Genomic DNA, 14,356 nt, shown 5'->3' on the forward strand with positions numbered 1-14,356 from the left:
GTCAGAAAAAATGTTTAACAATTGGCTCTTTGAAAAAAAAAATGCCCCAGGACATACTTTCAAGTTTAATCTGTGTTATATTAACATTTTTTCCATCACTTTCTAGACTAAACAATCAACAAAACAATAAATCAAGCCCTGACTTTTTTCCAAGGTGTAGATGAATGCTCACACTGAAAAATCTGAAACCAGCTCACCAAGCAACAGGAGCTGGCTGTAGAACATCCCTGCACTCAGCCTTCACCTGCACCCCCCTCCAAAAAATATCTAATTTTTAAAAATAAACCATGGAATACAAAACAGCTCAAGTAAGCTAGAAAAGTTTTAAAATGATCTTGAACCTAGTGCCTTCCCCCCACCTTCCTATTCCTCGTTTTTCTTGAAGAAAAAAATATAGTTCCCTTTTAGGGTAATAAATTCAACTATTGAGAGTGGTGGGGAGACCTCTTAGCCTCTATATTACTACTTAACCTTGCTCTGTTCAAATGCATTCAGTAATCTTCATTCATAATATAGCAACTGGGCAAGTCCAGTAGAATTTTTAAAAGCATAACAGCATAGCTTCATCTTTCTGTGTTCAGGGAAAAAAATGAAAATAAGATATAAATATGGCAATGTTTTGATTCACTTCTGTGAATGTTCCTAATATACTGTAAATTGACTATACTTTCAAACTAGACTTTAGCACCTGTGGAAACTCAATTTGAAGAATGACAAATCTAATTTTTAAAAATTCACTAAAAAAGTACATTAATGAGGCACAATGAAATGTATAGCAAATTTTTAAAAAAAAAAACACTTTGGGGCAGCTAGGTGGCTCAGTGGATAGAGCTCCAGCATTGGAATCAGGAGGACCTGAGCTCAAATCTGGCCTTAGACATTTGTCACTTACTAGCTGTGTGACCCTGGACAAGTCACTTAACCCTGATTGCTTCACCAAAAAGCAAAAAAAAAAAAAAACCAACAACAACAACAACAACAAAAAACACCCCACTTCCAGGCATAGTCTACCTTCTAATAACAAGAGAATTTTCCTATCACAAAGCTTAATACTAAATATTGATTCAACAAATGGATGAATCTTGCTGAACTGGGAATAGATTGTAAAGAAACCTAAAAGGGGTAAGGAGTAAGAAAAGTGGAGGAAAAACAGCAATTCTCGGAAAGGGGCCTTGCAAATTAAAAATCTTTGAAACAGAAGAATGGATGAGGTAAGTAAGGGCTAAGAGGATTCTACAGGGAAGTCTGATCTGAGCTGGGAAAGAGAGAGTTAAACAAAAGAGAAAGACCAAAAAATAAAAGGAAACTCAAAGAGTTTAGGGTTAGGAAAAATAATGAAAGGGAGGGAAGCCTCAAGGAAGGAAGAAAACAGGTTCAGGTTAGTATAAGCAAAAGAGATGAGAGAGACTTAAGTGCTAACTTAAAAGAGATAAATTTATATATAGTCATATACATATATATTTATACATACACACATATAATTCGTATATACCTATGTGAATTTATATGAAATATATAAAAAACTAATGGAAGAAAACATAAACTTAACAATTATAAACCTAAATGTGAATGGATTAAATTTCCCCCAAAAGAGATAAAATAGAGGAACTGATAAGAAAACAAAAGCTAAGAATTTGCTGCCTACCCAAAAAAAAAATGTGTTTTAAAAATATAGATACATAAAGGGTGAAAATGACAGGATAAAAGAAAATCTATTCTGCTTCAGGCAACTATAAAAAGCCAGAGTTGTAATCAGGATCTCAGATAAGGCAACAATAAAAACTGAAAAAGTCAAGAGAGACAAACAGGGAAACTGCATTATGCTTAAGGGCACCCATAGACAATGAAAATAGCAATAGTAAATGTATATGTACCAAGCTGCATAGCAACTAAATTTTAAAAATCATAAACAAATGTAAAAAGGCAGCTATAACAAAATGCCCCCTTTTACAGACTTCATGCAAAAAAAATGAGCAAAAATAAAGGAAATGTGGGCAAAAGATACAGACCTAAAAGAAGATGGGTCAAAAAAAACAAATCGTAGAAACAAGAAGCAATTATATCAAAGATAATAACAATGAAACAGCATATCAAAACTTTTGGGATGGTAGTGCAGCAGTCTTCAGATGAAATTGTTTATTTCTCAAAACTTCTATTAACAAAATAGACAAAGAGATAATCAATGAACAAAGCATGCAATTTTAAAGACTAGGAAATAAATTAGTAACTCGAAAACAAACACAAAAGAAGAAATCTTTAAACTCAGAGAAATACAGAGAGACTAAAACATTTTGGAGAGACTAAGTCATTAACCTAACCTGATAAAGAAAAGATAGAGGGAAAACAAATTACCCAAAAAATGAAATAAGTAAATTCACATCAGAGAAGAAATAAAAATTATCAAGAACTATGACATAACTATATTCCAACAAAACTGATTATTCAATTGATGAGGATCTACAAGAATAGAAAATAACCAAACATAACAAAAATAGAGAGCTTAAACAACATAATATTAGACAAATAAGTTAAGCAAGGCATAAGTTAAGTGCCAAAGGGAGGTCGGGAGGTGAAACCCAGGCCAAATGGATTTATAAGGAAATTCCATCAAACATTTGAAGAGCAATTAATACCTATGTTATATAAATTATAATTAAAAGAGAAAACACTCTAACCAAACTCCTTTTATGAGGTAAATATTATCCTAATATCCAAAAAAAAGGGACAAAGCAAAGAAAGGGAATGATAGGCCAATCTCAGTAATGAATATTGATGCAAAAAATTTAAATTCAATCTATATATCCAGAAAATAATTCATTGTAACCCAACTGGACTCATACCAAGGTCCTAGGTTGGTTCAACAATAGGAAAGCAATTAGTGTAATTAATCATACAAACAACAATTCCAAAAAACCACATGACTATTTCATTAGGTACAGAAAAAACCTTTGACAAAAAATCACTCATTTATGTTACAAACTCAAAAAAGCAAAGGTATGGAAGGGCCTTTCTCTTATGTGATCAAAAGCATCTATTTAAAACCAAGAACTAGCATGTTTCAAAATCAAGGAACTCAAGAAACTTTCACAATACAAACAGGAATAAAGGAATAGATGTGCCTTCTCTCTGCTATCTTTTAACATAGTTCTAGAAATGCTAGCTATGGCAATGAAGAAAGGAAGTATTTATTAAGTGCTTAGCATATACAAAACACTGTGTTAAGCACTGGGGATACAAAAAGAAAAGTCAGACAGTCTCTGCCTTCACAGAGCTCATGCTCTAATGGAGGAGACACTACCTAGGAAAGATTTTGACTATGAATCAGATGGAAACGTAGGTCCCATGTTCCTTAGGGTACAACGACAAAGCAGATGATAACTCGTCTACCTTGATGTCATTACCACTGATAAAAACCTATCAGTTTCTAATGCTGAACCATTTGACAATCCCAAGGATTTTTCCTGGGTCTTTGGGAGCAATGGCCAGGCTACATCTCCACAGGGGTTGCTTCCCAGGATAGTGGCTGAGGGCATGAGGCTAGAGGCATTGGAACTCCCAGGCTATCTGGTTCAGGATCCTCAGCTTTCCCCATCAATATCTAAAGGAAGATAGTGGTCAAGGCACTGGTAGCGGTTTGACTCACCCAGAACATGCTATCTCCTGTCTTTTCCCAGGGTGCCCTGCTGCTTCAGCTAGGATGGCTTGCCAGCTCTATGTGTAGCAGTTGGTTGTCATTTGGTAGGGATGGCTGGACCCTCCTTCAAAGGAGTTGCTTCCCTGGATGATGGCTATGAGGGCCAGGCTAGGAATAGGACCGGTCTGTCACTTCCAGAACTCCTAGGGGTGGCAATTGGTTGGTAGTTGTTGCTGGTGTTTATGAGGAAGGTGGACCTGTTCTATCCGTGATTTTTCCCTTCAACCATGGCCATGGGGACTAGGCTGGAAGCAGGTCTGCTGGCTTGGGGGAGCTCAGGGTCCTGGGCTGTCTATGTCAGGGTCTCAGGGTGGAGACTGTTGCCAAGGTGGCAGTGGTAGTGGTGATGGTGGTGGTGGTGGTGTTTTGACTTACCTGGAACATGCTGCCTCCTGTCTTTCCTAAAAGGCACCCAGCTGCTTCAGCTAGGCTGGATTGCCTGCTCTATGGGCAGCAAAAATACAGAGAACAAATCCAAAGACATAAGCTTAGGTAAAGAAGAGACAAAACTATCCTTATTTGCCGATGATATACTGGCATATTTAGGAAATCCCCAAGAATCAGCTCAGAAACTAAGTAAGATAATTAAGAGAAGCAGCAAGGATTCAAGATATGAAATAAATCCCCCCAAATCATCACCATTTCTAGACAGTACAACCCAAAACCAGAAAGCAACAATAACAAGAGAAATTTCATTCAAAATAACTACAAAAGGCATAAATTATCTAGGAGATAACCTACCAGGAGGACACCATTAAGATGTATACAAATCCAACAAAAAACTCTCTTTACAGAGGAGATATTCATAGTTCACTGTCAGACCATGCCAAAAAAATAAAAAGCTAAATGCTACTTAAATTAATTTACAGATTTAATTCCATGACAATCAAATTACTGAGGGGAGACTTTCTAGAACTAGCCAAGAAACTAACAAAATTTGGTTGTAAGAATAAAAAAAAATCTAGAATCTCAAAAGGAATAATGAGAAAAAGTATAAATGAAGGGGAAATGGCATTCCTAGGCCTAGAGATAAATGAAAAAGCAATAGCCAAAAAACCTAGTTAATATATTGTATTGACTAGATAAACACAAAACAAAAATTACACCCCTAAAAGGAGTTGTTGTTCGGTCATTTCAGAAACACCCAACTCTTCGTGACCCCGTTTGGGATTTTCTTGGCAGAGATACTAGAAGGATTTATTATTTCCTTCTCTAGCTCATTTTACAGATGGGAAACTGAGGCAAACAGGGTGAAGTGACTTGCCCAGGGTCACACAGCTATTAAGTGTCTGAGGCCAGATTTGAACTCAAGTCTTCCTGACTCCAGGCCCAACACTCTATCTACTGTACCACCCAGCTGCCCAAAAAGGAGAACAATATTTGATAATCTTAAGAATATAAATAGGAGGAAACTCTGTTCTTGTTAAGAAGTGCTGGAAAAACTCTGGAAGGCAGAAATCAGGATAAAAACAATCATATCTTAAATCATGTCACAATGAGCTCAAGGTTGATGCACTACCTGAATATTCAAAACCACACCACAGGAAAATCAGAAGGCAAGAGAAAGATTGGGTGCCTTAAACACCAAAGACTAGAGGAGAATTCTTAATTAAACAAGGGATAAAGTATAACATAAAAGATAAGATGGGCAATTTTGACTACATAAAATTAAGACACTTTCACATGAATGAAATCAATGAAGATAGAATTAGAAAAGAAACAGTAGAGAGTAGAAAAATATTTGCATCGATTTTTGGCCATAAAAGTCTGATATCTAAAATATAAAGAGCTGACCGAAGTACCAGAGTAATGAGAGTCATTCCCCAATAGCTAAGTAATCATAGGATATGAACAGTTGTCAAAAGAAGAACTGTAATCTCTAAGTGAACAAATGAAATTGTTTCAAATCATTAATAGTGAGAGAAATGCAAATTAAAACAACTCTGAGGTTTTACTTCACATTATGTGAAGTGAGAAGAAAGACAAAAGATGGATGGAAGTAGTCAATGCTGGAAGGGCTAAAGAATGAGGGCACACTGATGCACACTGTTGGTGGAGCCATGAAGTGGCTCAAATGTCTTCAATACCAGTTGGAAACTATGCAAGAAAAATGATTAAACTGTCCATGCCCTTTGATTCAGCAATGAAAGAAAGTCAAAGACAGAAACAAAGATCCAAGGAGATATGCTAAAATATTCAAAGCACAGATATTTGTGATAGCAAAAAATTATAATAATGAAGTGGAAAGATGAGTATTCATTGATTTGGGAATAGTTAAAAATAAAAAACAAATAACCCATGATGTAAGAATATAATGGGAAATTGTTGTACAGCAAGAAAAGATGAATGAGTTCAGAGGAATATAATATTTGTATGAACTGATGCAGATCTAAATAAGCTGAACCAAGAGGATGATATATACATGACTATAACAATGTAAACGTAAAGATCACTAAAAGAAAGTCAATCATAATCATAAGAACCATAATATCCTGAAAAAGAAATAAAGAAACATATATGGCTCCCTCCTTTATGGCCAAGGGGTGGGGATCCTGGGGCAGAATGATACAGACAGTATAAGACATGATGCCACATATTATGTGTTTTGGCTTAATTGTTTTGTTTCGTCACAAGGTGTCACTAGGTATGACAAAAGGAATCAATAAAATGTAATTTTTTTTAAAGAGATACCATCTTATTATTTTACAAAAACCCTTTAAGTCCAACTTCCAATTATCTGTCATTTATTTTACAACTATGCTATTTGGAACACACAATAAAGCAACAGCTAGATGAAAGCATCATTATTTTGTTTAATTGGAAAAGTTCTCAATTTGATAACTGTGAACTTTAAATGATCAATGATCACCTTAGAAAAAATTCTATTTCCAACTGAAGAAGGATGAAACATAAACAACTACATTAGGAATCTCTCACAGTCATAGTCAAAGCCTTCTTGTAAAGGTAAAAGATTTCTGGGTTTTTCTCTGAGAATTACAAGATCAGTCTAGAAATAATGATCAATGAATAGGGTGTGTTTTGAGGTGCCAATTATTATTAATCAGCATAAGCAATGTAAATATAAAAAAAATCAAATAATTTTCTATCAGCATAATTAAATGACCCTAAAATAAGATAAGAAAATGTGATGATTCTTTTAAAAATGGATGTTGTAAAACATGTTTCAGATTCCACTGGAAATCCCTTTATAATCAGTATGTTGGAGAGGATTTGTCTTTCAAAATCTTGAATGTATTCAGAGGCCCAACCCTCTTGTTTTAAAGATGAGGAAACTAAGGCCCAGCTTTGTGCCTGGGTCCACACTCTCCAGAGAGCTGTACAGGGCCAGGCTAGGCCAAGGAGGGCCTTAACTGGGATGCAACTACTAGCAGATGATGGGTGGCTCAAAAACACAAGGATGTCTGCTGAAAAGAACATTGGTAAGGTGCCTCTGAGCCCTTGTCACCAGTAGAGTCAGGAAAAGGGGCTCTGTCATTCACACTTTCTTTCCTAAGTGTGCCTCCTGACTATGTGGGGGAAGGGTTTACAAGTCTATCAGATACAGAAATTTTTACTTGGGTGAGAAGTTTTTCTTTCTCCTCAGTCTCCTCAGCCGTGTGAGGCTCAGCTTCATCAATCTTCTTCTGCTCCTCTTTCTGAGCCTGGGCTGAATTAGGGAGTTCAGGGTTCCTTGGCACCTACAAATCAGCACAGCAAAGAGTAATGAGCAAGCAGTTAGGGAGCGCTCCTCTTATGGCTCTAGACACACAGCAAACTTAATGAACGATATAAAGTCGAAACACATGGAGATAGCCTTTGCCACATTTATTACAAAAGGAGCCATTTCATCTGTCATGAAATTCTCGTGATGAAAATCGTTTTTTAAAATGCACCACATAGTGATTGTACTAAAAGCCTATTCTGGGCTACCTCATTATACCCCAGATTGGAGTATGCCATGTGATCAATTATGTCTCCTATGTACGTAATAACATATAGGGTCTTCTCTCGCTCACTCTTAACAGAGAAATCCTAGAACATGGAAAGTGGGCATTACCTTCTCCTCGTCCCCCATTACCAGAATCACACAAGACATTCTTAGCTATCCAACATTTGTTCCTAGACTCCCGGATCAGCTTCAAAAATTAAAGCCCACACCCTACCCCTGGCACCCCAGTCTTTGGGTAATAAAAATTGGAAACTCAAAGCCTACACCCAGTGGATTGTATCTGGTAAGTTAGTCACATAAGTGCAGAGGGAAATCTGCCTGGCCATTGATGTCTATAACCAGCCCATTTTTTTTTAACTTGAAAGCTTAATACAGGAGGGCAGTGATAGGAGTCTAGAGAGACAAGAAAAGAAAAAAGTTGAGAAGAGGACAGAGAGAAAGAGATAGTAGACATAGCATGGATTCACAATGCTGATAGCAGAGAGCAGAAGAGATGATAGGGCTGGCAGCACCTAGTGGAAAAAAGTAGCAAGGACAAAGACAGCAGTGGCTCAAGCCAGAAGAGAGAGGGAGGGAGTGTGGGTGGGGGCAAGAGGAAGACACAGCAAGTGGCAAACACTGATGGTAGAGAAGCCAGAGCCAGAGATAGAGAAGCAAGAGCAAATCTCAGCTGAGGGAAGCCAGAATTCCGAAGAGGAGGAGGGCACCACACTCTGAGGTAGGGACAATCAGCATGTCAACATATACATAGAGTCTGAATTGCCTATAACAAATCATTAACCCATCTCTATGTTTCCATCTACGAGAGCTAGGTTTATACCTACATCTAACAAAAAGGAACATCATTGAAGATGGCACTCCATGAGATCATAAAAAGATTTCTGTCAAAAAGAAAAAAAAGCTTAAAAACTAAAGGGTGGCCTTAAGGAAAACAGAATGAAATCCCCTGTGGGTACCAGGTAAGCCCCCTGTAATGAGATTCTTTTATAGGTGAATGTCCTAGAATATCATATTGCTCACTTTCCAGGTGTGATGCATGTTTGATGGAGACGTGGGGAGTTGGAAAACAAGGCATTTTTAATTTAACACCCAAGTGACCACTCTCACCTAAGCTTAGCACAGAATCATGAAAACAAAACACTTGACCTTTAAAGGTTGAATGTAATACAGCAGAATGAAGAGAAGCACCTGCCATCTTTAAGATATATTAGAACTATATTCTTTCTCAATTTTTTGTTTAAAAAAAAAAAAGCAAATCTGTAGGTGCAAGTGTCCAGAGGTAATTTAAATATTACTCTAAAATAGCTGATGCAAACATTTTCCTTTTGACATGACCCAGTTCCAGCCTACCTTTCCCACCTTCCCCCACGCTACTTACTATCTTTCACTGATGCATCAGTCAATGTGGCAGCACTCACCTTTCCCGAGCTCATCCTTCTCTTCTCCAGGCTTTTTGCTCACACTTGGAATGCATGGCCCTCCCTCCTTCCTTCCTCACCCACATTCACTTGCCCTCAAGGTCAAGCTTGGATACTACCTCCTCCATGAAGCTTTCCATTATCTCTACCACCTCCCTCCTCCCCCCTCCCAGAAGTAAAGCCTCTCCCTTTCAAACTCTTTTGTAAAACTTTTCCAGTTCCCCTAAAATACCACTTACCATAGTCTAATTTATCTTAAATAACTACTTATGCATCTATCTTCTAGGATCATAGGCGGAGAGCTAGAAATCCCTCGGAGGCCCCAGAGTCCAATCCCTTCATTTCACAGAGGGGAAAATGGAGGCGAAGTTAACTAGATTATAAAGCTTTTTAAGAACAAAGACTGTCTTATTCAGTTTTCTATTTCCCCCCTTAGAGAGCCCAGAGCTTGCTCACACATGGTAAAATGTAATACATGTTTGTTGAACGCAGCACATATAAACTCAGAAGATTAAAATTCTTAATTTCTTACCTTAGGATAAAGATATTGATATGTGTAGGGGAAGGCTGGATCGAAAAAGCATGCTGGCATATTGTACGAGCTATTGGGACAGGACTGTGCCCAAGTTCAAAAACCACAAAAAAATACCAGCCCCAGCAAAAACATGCAAGCAAAAAAAAAAACAAAAAAAGCTGGATATGGCAGGATGCAATTCAGGGTGTCCCTATGGGATGGCCCTCTCTCCTCCACAGTTAAGTTCTGCTCCTCGTATATATAGCTGCTCTATGATACTCCTTTGGACAAAGAGCTAACTTGCCTATATAGAAAAGAAACAAAGTAAAGAACCTGAAATATCATACATTCAAATAGAATAACAGCTGAGAAACTTGAATAAATGGTTTTGGTCAGTGATAGAGATATGAGATCATCTGACAGAGCTAGGCAGAAAGAGAAAGAAACAAATGTATTCAAGGTCAAGAGAAGAGGTAAAAACAGAAAAGGGCAAGGACAAAAAGCACAGATATGAGCCCAAAGGAAGGAAGGCCAACTCATGATGTAATGACTGTGAACGGGAAGGCTAGAGAAAGGGGAGGGCGGGACACGTGAGCTTTGGCCACTGGATTGGACGCTTGGGCCCATCTAAGACAATCAGCAAGGTGGCTTGGCAATAGAGAGAACTGTATTCTGCCTTCCTCTCTCTTGGCCAATGTCTGCCACCCATTCTCTCAGATCATGGGAGAAAGAGATATCAGATACCTCAGTTTCTGATCAAAATGTCCCAACTCCCCTTCTGTAGGGTCAGGAGTTTAAGAACAAGGTTCATGGATGGAGAGGCAACCTAACCATAGAGTAATTCCCAGCTGCTTGGCCCTGCCTAGAGCCTTGAAGGAAGGAATCCCAACCATTTTTTATGTCCTGGACCCTTTTGGCAATCTGGGGAAGCCAATGGACCCCTTGTCCAAAAAAAATGTTTTTAAGTACATAAAATCAAATGTGTAGGATTTACAAAGGAAACCAATTATTTTGAAATCCAGTTACCAAGTTTTTTCAATGCAGTTCAAGGACCCCAGCTTAAGAGCCCTTGCTGGAAGGGAGCATCCATCCTTCCATACTTACAGAGAAACATCTCAGAGTAACCTATGCCCAGAATTGCTGACCCTTTAGGGATAGGCAAAAGTAGCTGGGAATCCTTGCCCATCCCCCCATCTTTCCCAACACAATAAAATGCATGCTTTTCACTCTGCAAACAGTCTATACACACTTCATCTGGGTGGGGGGGGGGGGGGGAACCAGACCTGTGATTTCACTGGCATAGAGAACTCCCTAAAAGGAAAATGCCTCTAGCAATGTAGATCACCACCTGATTTAAAACTCCTAGGCTTGAACCTGGGGCTTCCTGACCCCAAGGCCAGCTCTCGAACCACTATCCCATCCGCCTAGTTTGTACTGTATTAATCAGTTTCAATCATTTTCCCTCCCCAATACAACCTGCACACAGACGTCAGATTCACCTTCCCCAAATTGTGCTTTCACAGTATCATTCTCTATCAATCAGTCAGTCAATCAACCAGCATTTATAAAGTGTCTGAGTTAGGCTCTGAGGATACAAAGGAGGCTGTCCTAGAGAGCAGCTAGCTGGGACAGACTGTCTAGACAGGATCATTCCGGAGACAAAGCCACAGCAGCTTGGGGGGAGGGAGTGGGGGACAGGAAAGGTGGTACTTGAACTGAGCCTCCAATGAGCCAGAGTTCTAAGAGGTGGAGGCAAGGAAGGAGCAGTAAGGCCCAGTAAGCTGTGTGAAGAGGAATAATGTGTAACATAGCTAGAAAGATGAGTGGGGATCAGGTTGTGAAGGGCTTTCAATGCCAAACAAGCCTTTCTATTTGATCCTATAAGTTAACAGGGAGCCACTGAAGTTTACTGAGCAGGTGAGTGACATGATCTAGGTGCAGTTATATGGAGCATGGTTAAGAGACTAGTTGGGAGGCTCATGCAGGGGCTGTGTGGGTGGAAAGGGCAACCTGTGAGAGATGCGGGGAAGGTAAAACCACAAGCTTTGCTAAGTAGTGAGTTGGACATGGCCCCCACCCCAGCCCAAGACAGCCAGTTTAAAAAAGACAGTCCTGTACAAACAAATCCTGCCTAATTCTTCATTTTTCTTCCCCACTCTTCTTTAGCTTTCTTGGTTCTTCCCAGGCCAGTCTCCTCCCCATCCTCCTAACATACCCAGATCGTTCCCTTTTTAATGGGCTTGCTGATGTCCTTGCACCCACCTGGAGTACATGTCCTCCCCTTTCCACTCTGTATAACCAAATCCTTCACAGGATGATAAAACTCCCAAATCTGAGCACTAGAAAGGGCCCTGGAGGTCATTTAAAACAACTTTTTCATTTTTAAGGGTGAAGAAACTGAAGGTTTTTAACTGAGGTTAAGTGACTTGTCCAAGGTCATGGAGCTAATTAAGTAGCCAAGGGCACTCTCCACTGTGCCACCTAGCTGCCAAAACTGAAGGCTAGAAAATATCTTCCACGGACGTAGAATAGATTCTTTCAAAAAATATAAATATCTAAAATAACGAACCTGTTCATCACTAAACTTGGCAAGTAAATTCCAAAGAATAAAGAGGTTTCCCTAACTTAACAATGGAAATTTTAAGCCAAGCTATCCAGTACTTAAGGCTTTAAAAGTTTCCAGTAAATAGTATACAACCTTCCCCTTGCCCTCAGCCACTCCCTGACCAAGTCACTTAATCTCTGCCTGCCTCAGTTTCCTCATCTTTAAAATGGGGGTAATAATAGCATCTACTTCCAAGGACAGCCACGAGGACAAAATGAGGTAATATTTGTAGAATGCTTTGCAAACCTTAAAGTGATATATAAATGCTAGCTATTATTATTCTAATTGTCATAATGGAAAAGACTTAATCACACAAAATAAAATGCTTATTCTTATTTAGAAATCCCACCTAATCAAAGATCCTACTTGAGTTAATGAAACTGTGGAGTTTAGAACAATGAATATTTAATACAATGGATTCCAGGACCCACAACAAAAAGTATCATCCACTCTGAGACTAGCGACTTCATTTAGAACTCAACCATATATGTTTCCTGCTTATTTGCCAAAAGCCTCAACACTGGAATAACTCCAAATGCCAGACCTGCTCTCCAAATCTGATGGAAGAGTTAGTTCTGTGGCTTTCAGTAGGCTCTGAAAATCTCTCCCTCAATATTTAAAGTGGGCAGACCATTTACGGATTTTACTTCATCGACTTCTTGCCAGCCTTCAGCTTCTAGTGGAGGTAAGCAGACAAATTATAGCCTGACTCCTTCGATAATACCGATTGGGTACTTCGAAGGGATCACCGATGTTTTGGTCGGTATGTCATCGTTTTGGACCCAGATAATGGCCAACTGCAATTTCCAAAAAGGAGATTTTAAAAGAAAACTCTGAGCACAATTTGGATTTCGAGGCAGCAAACTCAGCAGCATTTAATGAAGAGCTATGGGGAGGGGAGAGGCGAAGGGCCTTTTTTTGTCTTTAGCCCACGCTGACGTTTTAGGCAGCATTCCATAGAAATATGGAGCGCAGGATTAGATGTGATGGCACATAAAATGAAAACAGTAACCTGAAATCACCTCAAACCCTTTTAGTTCTACCTCTGCAAAATTGGTTGTGCATCGTGCCGCATCCTTCAACCTTTCAAACATTACAGAACCGCCTCCCTGTGAAACAAATGCTGCTATTCATTCCTAAAGAATTCTGATTGAGAACAAATGTCCAAAGGTGTTTGCATTTTCCTCATTTACAGAGAGGAACCCAGACAAACCCTTTCATCCACATCTCAAACCCAACTCTGCTACAATTTCCCTGAAGATATTTAAGTGATGTTCCAAGAGGAATTTAATCTGATAAATTCCAGAGGCTGAATTATCCTCCCCCAGCACATGGATGGATCTTGGTGATTCTAGTGACTAGTGCCTAGAAATTGGTTCTGCTTCTGAAGGCTCCTAACCGATGCACAATCTAGACCCTGAGAAGCACTGGTTTCCTATCTATTCTTAAGTAAGAGGCAGCTGTGGCAGTCAGATAGATGACCTCTGACATGTATGTTCTCACTGCCTCAAGCACCAAGATTATAAGTCACAGAAGAGATGCTGACCTATCCTGATACTGGGAGGGCTCCCACACAGGTCTGGATCAAAATGAAATCATCTTACTGAATCATTTTTTTAATTAAAGAATAACTGCAAAAATGAGCTGAATTTTATCACTGAGTTAAAACATCCAGGGAGTGAACCGATCACTTGGGGAGTGCATTAACTACATGTCCTTTTAACTGGCTCATAACACCAGAATGGGAAAGAAACAAGCATTTCTAAAACTCAACATTTTACTCTCAGAGCCATTTATTAGAATAACAGCTCACATTTACACAGCATTTTCAGATTTAAAAAGCATTCTCCTTACCCTGTGAGATAGTTAGCATATATTATTATTCCCATTTTATTTATGGAGAAAGAGTCTGGAAGGTTGTATGTATTCAAGATGACATGACCAAGAAACACGTGAGCCAGGATATGAATTCAGGTCTCCCAAGTCCAGCGTTCTTTCCGTGACACCAGACTGCCTCCCATCTATTCATTTTGGGATCTCGAATATGATTTATTATCATCTTGATTGTAACAGATTATTTGTCAAACAAGGACCAATGATAATTATTTTAAGATGTCTACCTTTGAGCAGATAAATTTGGCATTGTAAGGACTATATAGGATCTCTGAGCATTCTG

General features: G+C 38.9%; 1 protein-coding gene across 2 annotated transcripts in view; it reads right to left on the reverse strand.

Moving 5' to 3' along the window:
* The window catches only part of SMARCA1 (SWI/SNF related, matrix associated, actin dependent regulator of chromatin, subfamily a, member 1), a 118,424-nt gene that overhangs the window by 25,028 nt on the left and 79,040 nt on the right, over positions 1 to 14,356 (reverse strand). For both annotated transcript variants that reach the window (XM_027838571.1, XM_027838561.1), the window contains one exon: positions 7,270 to 7,392. In XM_027838571.1, coding sequence (XP_027694372.1) covers positions 7,270 to 7,392 — 123 coding nt within the window. The remainder of the gene's footprint in view (positions 1 to 7,269; positions 7,393 to 14,356) is intronic.

Source organism: Vombatus ursinus, unplaced genomic scaffold, assembly GCF_900497805.2.
Source record: "Vombatus ursinus unplaced genomic scaffold, bare-nosed wombat genome assembly UNPS02004596.1, whole genome shotgun sequence".
NCBI classification, from domain to species: domain Eukaryota; kingdom Metazoa; phylum Chordata; class Mammalia; order Diprotodontia; family Vombatidae; genus Vombatus; species Vombatus ursinus.